General features: G+C 33.7%; 1 protein-coding gene across 1 annotated transcript; it reads left to right on the top strand.

The window, feature by feature from the left end:
• The first annotated feature begins 4,890 nt into the window (after positions 1–4,890).
• LOC112012004 (uncharacterized) lies at positions 4,891–9,452 on the top strand. Its single transcript, XM_024044363.2, has 5 exons — positions 4,891–5,360; positions 6,285–6,406; positions 7,286–7,377; positions 8,726–8,812; positions 8,893–9,452. The coding sequence occupies exons 1-5, from the start codon at positions 4,990–4,992 to the stop codon at positions 8,998–9,000; spliced, it is 780 nt and encodes a 259-aa protein (XP_023900131.1). The 5' UTR covers positions 4,891–4,989; the 3' UTR covers positions 9,001–9,452.
• Positions 9,453–9,478: the final 26 nt, after the last annotated feature.

The following is a 9,478-nucleotide window of genomic DNA, read 5'->3' as shown; positions in this document are numbered from 1 at the left end:
TAGTATTATTGAACCAAACAAAGCAACAAGCAATAAAACAAAAAAATAGCTAAAGCACCTAAACTATAAGACAAGTATACCTCCCCAGACCATACAAGTTCACAGCACGCCCATGCAAAAGGTTTGGTTAAGATATGCCAGATTCCACCAAGTATACAAATGGAACCCAACCATACATGCCCTCCAATTATATCTTCCAAATCGTCCACACTAACAATCTATCCCTCCCCTCCAAAATTGGATTTTAGTAAATAACCAAATATGATGCTTGGGCTAAGGGTCAAGTTTGTAATTTTTCTTACATCTCTCCCTCCTAGGGCCCAGGTATCATATACGCCTCCAAAATAAATAGCTTTGAATACTAGAAGAAAAGCACCTATACCTAACAAAATGAAGTGAATACCCAAAATTGTAGTCATTTTATTTCTATCTTTCCATACATAACCAAAGAATGGAAAAGACTCTTCAAGAGTCTCGAGTCCCAGAAGTGCGTGATAAATATCGCAAAAGCCCAATACTATAGAGGAAATTAAGTGAAGTACTCCAGGTGCAAAGTATGGAAAGGTGTCTATAACTTCCCCACCAGGACCTACCCCCCAACCTAGAGTAGCTAGGTGGGGAAGTAAAATGAATCCTTGTTCATTCATGGGCTTTTCTAGTACAAAATGAGCCACTTCAAATAGGTTCATTGCTCTGGCCCAGGATACGATTAATCTAGCATGGGCTACATGAGCTCCTAGTAATTTACAGGATAAATTGATAAGTCGGGCATTCCCGGCCCACCAAGCAAAACCTGTGGTTTCTTGGTCACGACCAGCTAAGGCTAAAGTTCCATTAAAAAGCATTTCCATGAGGTAGAACCTCCTCAGGGAATATAAGGATTTCATAAGGTTGATCTTGAGCTGCCATCGAAGCACAAATGCCTTCATTTAAAAGAATATTTTTTGTGTAGAACGTCTCAAATTCAAGATCTTCCGCTGCACAGATTTTCTGAGAAACAAAGTCATAGGCGCATAGGTTCAAAGCCAAGCCAACTATGCCAAGAGCACTCATCCATAAACCGGTTACTTGTACAAATAGAATAAAGAAATGTAACCAACATTTATTGGAAAAAGTAACCCCAAAGATTTAGGACCAAAAGCTATTAGTGGTGACCGTTGAATAAGTTTCTTCCAATTGAGTTGGGTTAAAGGCACGGAATATATTTGCACTATCACCATCTTCAAATAAAGTATTTTCTACAGTAGCACCATGAACAGCGCATAGAAGAGTAGCGCCCAATACACCGGCAACCCCCATCACATGAAATGGGTTCAATGTCCAATTATGAAACCCTTGAAAAGGAGGATGAATCGAAATATAGCTGCGACACCAAAACTAGGCACAAAGAACCAACCAGACTAACCTAGTGGATAAATTAGGAATACATAAATAAAAATAGCAATTGGAGCAGAGAATGCGATTGCATTATGAGGTCGCAATTGAACAAATCAAGCAAGTTCAAATTGACGTAACATGAAACCTATTAGTCTGAAAGTGTTGTGGCGAGCAACAAAAGTCCACAGACCACCTAATTGACACCAATGAGTAAAATATCCTTATGCTTTTAGACTCCATAGTAACAACAAAGAGTGTGCTAAACTATTAGCAGGAGTAGAAACTGCCGCAGTTAAGAAACAAGTTACAACCTTCCAAATAGGAACTCGCCAATGTGGGGGAACTATCAAGTAGAATTGAACTATTAAATCTAAAAATTTTCATCTTCTAAAAATAAGTCATAGGCAAGCCTCCAATTAGGTCACATTTGAGGAAGCTTGGGCTAACTAGGGTCCATAAGCCCACCATTTAGGAGAGAGAGAAAGAGGTCTGGATTAACCTCTCCAATAAGCACTCTTCCACCTTTTGATAGGAGACTTATATAGCTGCTTCTGTGGCTAATAATCTCAAGATTGTTGTACTTATCTCTTATAAATGAATTTTTACTTGCATAAATTAAAAAAATGAGAAATGATATGTTCACAACACTTTTACAACAAAAGTTAAGTGGTCAATTCGTTACTAGTTCTAATTTGAACCTACCATTGAAATTATTTTTTTACCTACTAATAATAGCTAGTAACAACCTATCACCTAAGATTTGTTGTGAAAATTTTGTGAACTTATATTTATGAAAGTTGCAATTTAAAACTAAAAAGAATATTGTCATTGGACAAAGTTTAGCTACAAAATTTATTGTAACATAAGACTTCAACCTTATTCAATATAAACAATACTGCATATTTTGAAAATCTAACCGTTGTATTGCATGTTCTTTACGCTCTTAATACACATATCAAATTTTGTATCAATCAGACATTATTTACTTTATGATCTATAATCTTATATTATATGCATAATTTTAAACTATAAAAAATTGCAATTTAAAGAATTTATTGGTAACATAGCTATTGATCTTTAATTTTTTTTTAAATTTGCAAGTATGAAGAATATGAAAAGAAGATGTAATCTAATAGTGGATTTGTCAAAATTTACCTCCATTAAAAGATATTGAGTAAAGTTGTAGCCTAAAGCTACAGCCAATTTTGTGGCTAAATTTTGTTTATTATCATTGCTAACTTTCTTTTCTTTCTTTTGGACGATTATCTTTGAACATGCTTCAGAGTCTTTTTTTTCCATTCAAAATAGAATAGAAAAAGATTGCTCTAGTCTGGGCATAGAAAATAAAATAGACATTGTGCCTTACTGCTTGGTCCCCAAGAAAAAGATTGCTGGACTGCAGACATTAATTAAAAATAGCTGCGATGCTTGACTCTTAATTTTATTGAATGAATCGTTTTTTGTACTTAATATTTTGTTTTTGTTGAATAAATTGTTTCCCCTTGTGTGTGTTAGGTTAAGGTACACCACTCCAAAACTTTTTATTGAAACTATATTCTGACAAATTAATTGTTGGATTACATAATTATATTATATTCTTATATCCTTCACACTTACAAAATATCAAAATAATATGATATCAATAAGATTTTTTTATCCTAAATGTTTAAATGTCAAGTTTATTTTATTTTAAAATTATACATAGAACATGAGTTTGAGAGTCATATAATAATTAACACTTGTTAATACAAAATTTGGTATGTATATTAAAAAGTAACAAAAATATGTAATCCAAATATAGTTACAATTAGTTGTTTAACAATACTACAAATACAAAAAATTTCATAATATTTTTAATAAATTGTTGAGGTAACTAATTATGATTACTATAACATCTCTTTCAGTATAACTACCACTAACGTCATTTTAGTTGTTCTTGAATCAGAATTTACCAATACAACAATTGTGAAAATTATGTATCTCTAAATTTAGTATTGTTTTTTAAGCCTAACAACCAAAAGGTAGCCAGAAAAATCTCATCTTTCCAATCAAGAAAGTATCTTGTGCGTTTGCTTCATAACAAGCCTCTCACAAGCATGTAGGTCTCATAGTATGGTTGAAAGTTGAATTAATTACACTAAATGCACCCTTAATGCATTCTCTTTAAATTAAATTAAATAATAACGACAATGCCCTTAAATTGTGTTTGAATGGCAACATTTGGATTTGGATTTGAAATCCATTGATTTTAAATGCCTTGATTTGAAATCTCTTGATTTTAAAATTCCTTATTTGGGTCTTTTAAACAAAGAAAGATTTGAAATTTATCATTTGAGATTTCCAAATTCTACCGTGTGAGAGAGTATTTGAAATCCATGGATTTGGGCTTACCAAATTCTTGTTGGGCTTGGGGTCAAATTCAAATTCATTTCTTTTAACTTACCCAAAGAAAGAATTTAGATTTGGGCCCCCTCAAATCCAAATCCATATCAAAATTCATTGCATCTAAATAGACCAAAACTGACTTTCTTTTTTCCCTTGATCTATTTTGTGTGCAAAACAAAAAATTATATACAAAATAAAAAGTCTCCGAGCCAAATAAATTTCTTTTATATATATATATATATATAATTCAATCGTTGCAAGCAAGCATAAAGTCTATTGAAAAAACAAAGCATTTTTATCATTAGGATGTCAGTAAGAAGCTACATTCTTAGTCCAAAGTCCAAACATCTAATTACTCAAAATTTTGGAAAAAAAACCCTCCTTTTAATCATTCTAAACCCATATTTTGGCCCCATTTAATTTGGTTCTCAAATTTTCATTACTTTTACTTTTACTTTGGTCTTTATATTTTTAAACTTACTATCATTTTGGTCTTGTCGTTATCTCACTTACATAACATGCTACTTTTAAACTAGTATTACAATCCATTATTTAGGGGAGGTTTTTCGTAAGTAGGATGACAGCATAGACCAAACTACCCGTAAATTTAAAAACATAGACCAAAATAAAAACTATAAAAATTTGATAATCAAATTGAAAATATAGTTAAATATAGAAATCAAAAAAGTGTTTTTACCCAATTCAATATTTATCACACCATGTCTCAACAAAATAAGAATCTTCTAACTCAATTAAAAATTTATGATGCTTCCAATGAAGCGGTTTCAAACTCAAGAATTAAACCCTCCTCCCCAATTATCAACCCAAAAAATAAAAATAAAAAACCTTTACCCCTTATTTCTTGTTCGGAAAGCTTTCTCTAAGTCAACTTAGATAGATTCTAAAATAAAATAATTTTTTTTTAATAAAAAAGTAGTAAAAGTCAAATTAAGTGTATGGTTGAGAACAACTTATTTAATTGAAAGTAAAATTTTTTTACTAAAAGTACAGTAGATAAAGTTTTTTTTTTTTTTTTTTTTTTTTAATACAATGTCACGCTAAATATACAAAATGGAAATGAAAAGATTTTAATCATTATGAGATGTTTAATAACTAATCAGCCAAATCCAAACGTCCACCCATCACAACTATATATATGTCTCGTTTGAAAGCTGCTGGGTCACGCCTTTCATTCATACAAAGCTAAATTGAATTCTAGAAAGAGAGATGAGTTTTCTTGCGGGTAGATTAGCAGGAAAAGAAGGTGCCTATTTTTTCCAGGAAACCAAACAAGCCGTAGGCAGACTTGCCCAGAAAAACAAAACCCAGAAGCCTTCTTCTCTGTCTGGTCCCTCTTCTTCTTCTCAGGAAGAAGCAAAAGCAGACGTCCTTCCTGAGGTTTTGAGGCACTCTCTGCCCGCCAAGATTTATTACCAACCCTCGAATTCTTCTTCTTCTTCTTCTTCTTCTTCGTCCATATCCACCTCCAAATGGGTTCTCCAATCTGATCCCAACAATGCCTCTTCTTTGTCTGCCAAGGCTCTCAATCCTCTCAGGGATTATCTCTCTATGCCCCAGGTCACCTTTGGCCCCAAAAGGTCCTCTCTCTCTCTCTCTCTCTCTCTCTCTCTCTCTCTCTCTCTCCGTTTTGGTTTCGTTTGGTAGTTGAGAATATGTGTGCAAGAGAAAATAGTTGAAATTTTAAGGCGTAAGAACTATGATTGAGGACTTTCTACAGCTGGGTTTTTTTCTTTTCTTTTTTCTTTTTCTTTTTTTGTTAAATGTTTTGGAATTCGGATTAATTCGGATTTTGAAGCTTAATTTCTGGTACCTCGAAAGGAAAACCCTGCATGGAGGTCACCTTTGGCCTCAAATGGTGTTGTTTGTCTGCTTATTAATTGTTGGCTTTTGGGTTCTTTTGTTGCTGAGAAAATAGGAAACAAAGGGAAATTTAACTTTGAGGCTTACACAGATATATAAAGAGGTCCATTCATCTGAGTTTCTAAGTGTTAGGCTGTGCAATTCAAAGTTTATTGATGTTGGTACCTTATAAAAGGAAATCTTTTGCTTTTCTTTGGTTGCGGAGAAAATGTGAGAAATGTTTAGAAATGAAACATCTAACTGTCGGTACGTCATAGAGATGGTAGAATTTGAATTTTGAATCTTAACTATCGTCCAGAAGGCACAAAACTTCTTTTATTTCTTTGGTATGTACAGAAATTGCTTTGAATTGTATGACAATCCACTGAATCGGTACATGAGAATTCAACTCTTTGGTATGTTTATCTCGATTTTGGGGAAACTGGAAGCAGTTGTTGAATTTTTATTTCTCCACCTGTTACATACCGATATAATGTTATATCAAATATGCTTTGAGTTTTTCTTTGTTCAATTCTTATATGACAAATAGAGAGGTTTGGAAAATGTAATTTACAGAAGAAACTAAGCTATGTGTTTAAAATTGAGAAGATGCTGTTTCTTTATATGGCTAGTTATTCTATCTCCTATCTTATTAACTGCAGGTGGGAACTTCCCCAAGCAGAACACTCGGTTTCAGCCTCCACAGCAAATGAATTGCGTCAAGATAGGCATGTCCACATTAATCCTGAGAAGTTGAAGGCTGCAGCTGAAGGGTTTGCTCAAAGTAGGTTCTACTCTCTCTGTCTCTCTCGCTGTTGGAATCTTCTTTTCGTTTAGCAGATACAGTTGCTATCATCCCTCTATTTAACATTGGTCAAAGTAGCTCTTCTCAAAACAGAAAACAGAATTAACAAAAGTTTGGTACTTTCAATGGAGAAAAATGAAAATCAGCTAAATGGAGTCTAATATGCTGCAGATGAGGTTTTTTGATCATTGATATCTTAATACAACTAAGAAAGAATACTACTTTCACGCACCAACTGGCTTAGAGATGTTATGAATGTCACTTAAACTATTTAAAACCAATCTGTCAGATATGTGATATACAATTCAACAGCATATGGTTGTTTAGTGCAAAAATAGTTCTCACTGGATTTATCTGTGGTCTTAATCCTATTTTATATTTCATGTTTGAACTGGAGATCCCATGGTACCGGGCCATTAATGAAGTAGGGATCTACTTCTGAATCATAGCATAAAGAATAAAAGTTAAACACGAAGGTGGAGAGGGGAAAAAAGAGGTGTCAATATTATGTATCATCAGAAATCATATTGAAACTCGGCAGCATTCAGATATTTGGGTTGGTGGAACCCCCAATTTTTCATAAGGACTTTACCATTGATTTGGGACAGTCACTTTCTTGTCTGATCAGTTGTTGCTCAGAAATCTATCAGTATAGATCAGTATTGGTGTTGTTTGCATGCCCTTGCCATATATTTGTCCTGCAGTAAAACTCTTGTGAGCTTCAAATGTTTTTTCTTGATGACAATATTAAACTTTTTATAATTTATGGGGAAAAAAAAAAGACTTAAGAGCTTTGGTTGTTTTTTGTACCCATCCAACTCAACATCAACAAGCCTGGTTTTTTTTTCCCCTCCACAGTTGGGAAGGCATTTGCTGTTGCTACTGCAATTATATTTGGAGGTGCCACCTTAATATTTGGACTGGCTGTCTCAAAACTAGAGATGCAGAATGTAAGTATATATTTGCCATGCCTTAAATCCTAAAATTAATTGAGTGGGTGTCCTCATAATGAATTACTGAAAACTGGGATATATATATATCCTTTTTCATTATATTTTGAGTGTAGGGTTAATTATAGTTTATCCACTTGTGGTTTTGGGTGGGTTCACTTTGCCTACCCATGGTTTTAAAAGTAGCACTTTTCCCTTCCATGGTTTATTCTGTTAACTAAACCACCTTATCAGCCTGATGTTAAAAATATAGGGATAAAAGTGACGATTTACCTGCCTCCATCCAAACCCAAATCACAACCACTAAAAAAACCACCACACTCAGCAGCCCAAGCCCAAGATCACCCTCAATCCCATCACTGATCACCCTAAAACTCCTAAAAGATAAAAGGGAAAAACTTTTGTTGGCCACTCCCTCAACAGCCCCATCATCACAAACAGCCCAGTCACCACCCATGGCCAACCTCACCATTCCTGCCACCTAACATCAAGAACTTCCAAACCACACTCCAACCTCACCAAGTGTCTTACAGCTGACTAAAAATGGAAGATAATTGGAGGGGGTTTTAAATGGGAGAGGAGCTGAACCTAAATTTATATATTTATTGCCATGTATTAGTTCTAGTGTTCTCTGTCTTGTGCATTGGTTTAGTATGAAAGACAATCTCTGTATTTAATTAGGTCATAGAGAAGGTTGAAAGTTTTAGTCTTTTAGTGGTATCTATGAATGGCATTTTCCATAACAGACTCTAGATCTGTCTATATAAGTTCCAAATTAGGCTTTAGTGATTAAATGCTTCTGAAATGAACTTGGTAAATTTTAACCATTTTTTTTTTTATTCATTCAGCCGGGGAACCCTGCTGTGTTTGCCTCTTTTTGGTTGTGACTATAATTTAAATGTTTATCAAGTATACACAGACAAACACAATGAAGTATGTTCTGACCTATTACTGAGATTCTATAATTTTTTTTAGATCATCTCTACGTAACATGTTCGATTATTTATCTTTGCATTTTTTTATCATAGAAACTTATTACGTTTTTTTTTTTTTTCAATGACTTATTGCCAAAAAAAAAAAAAAAAAATTTTTTTTAATCTTTAGTGACTTATTACTTTTATCTTTTGTTTTTGGGTTTGTACTGTTAAGTTTTTCAATGTCATCCTGCTGTAGCAATCAGAGATTTAATTCTCAGTTGCTTGCAATATGCGGTATTTTGTTACTCCGTGCTTCATCCCTTCTAAAAGATGTTACCTTTCAGTTGCCAGCCGTTATATTGCATTAAAATTAAGATTGTCTTTGAAACTTGGTGACAAGATTACATGAAGTTGTTATTTAATTTTTACAGACTCATGAATTTCGGACTAAAGGAAGAGACCTGGTAGAGCCAAAATTTGAGACGATTAAAGAGCAACTAGTTCCCTTAAAAACCTGGGTATGTCTGGTTAGAAGTTCTGTATTTTTTCACTTAGTTTACCTTTGTGACAAACTAACTCTAGAACTTTTGTTTTGTAGGCTGATAATATGTCAAAGAAATGGCATTTGGAGAGGCAGGTTGAAGTTAAAGAGAGGCCTATGGTGAAAGAGCTTTCCAAAATATGGGGAGCAAAGACATCCAACTAATATTTTATTTATTGGACAAAACTTAAATACAATACTTTAGATGCTGCTCCTTAGGTTTCTCGCTTAAGATTGAGCCATGTGGTTACTTAACTAAAAAATACACTTCAATTTTATAAGAAAAAATCTACATGGCAGAATCTTAAGAGGAGAACTTAAGAAACAGTACCTAAATACTACACTTAAGTCTTGCCCTTATTTATTTATATATTTATTTTCTTTGGGAAAGAGGGAGAAGGGGATATTGTACGTACAAAGTTGTCCAAGTGCCGTGTAGAGGAGAAGGTATTTGGTATTACCCGGATGTACCACATCCCTCATGTGATATATCCGTTGACATAATAAAAATTGCTTGTAGAGTTATGCAATAAAAATTTTATGTTGTATGACTAGATGACCTGCTGAGTCATGCACAAGGGATATGAGTAAGTAAAGTGTCTGTGTGCCTTTCAAAAGATTAGCCTACTTGAAATGATTGCCT

Source organism: Quercus suber, unplaced genomic scaffold, assembly GCF_002906115.3.
Source record: "Quercus suber isolate HL8 unplaced genomic scaffold, Cork oak 2.0 scaffold_494, whole genome shotgun sequence".
Lineage (NCBI taxonomy): Eukaryota > Viridiplantae > Streptophyta > Magnoliopsida > Fagales > Fagaceae > Quercus > Quercus suber.
This window is presented reverse-complemented; position numbering and strand designations above follow the sequence as displayed.

Coding starts and splice junctions, on each gene's coding strand:
- LOC112012004 (XM_024044363.2), top strand. CDS start 4,990: ATGAGTTTTCTTGCGGGTAGATTAGCAGGAAAAGAAGGTGCCTATTTT. Junction 5,361..6,284: donor GTCACCTTTGGCCCCAAAAG/GTCCTCTCTCTC, acceptor TATTAACTGCAG/GTGGGAACTTCCCCAAGCAG. Junction 6,407..7,285: donor AGCTGAAGGGTTTGCTCAAA/GTAGGTTCTACT, acceptor TCCCCTCCACAG/TTGGGAAGGCATTTGCTGTT.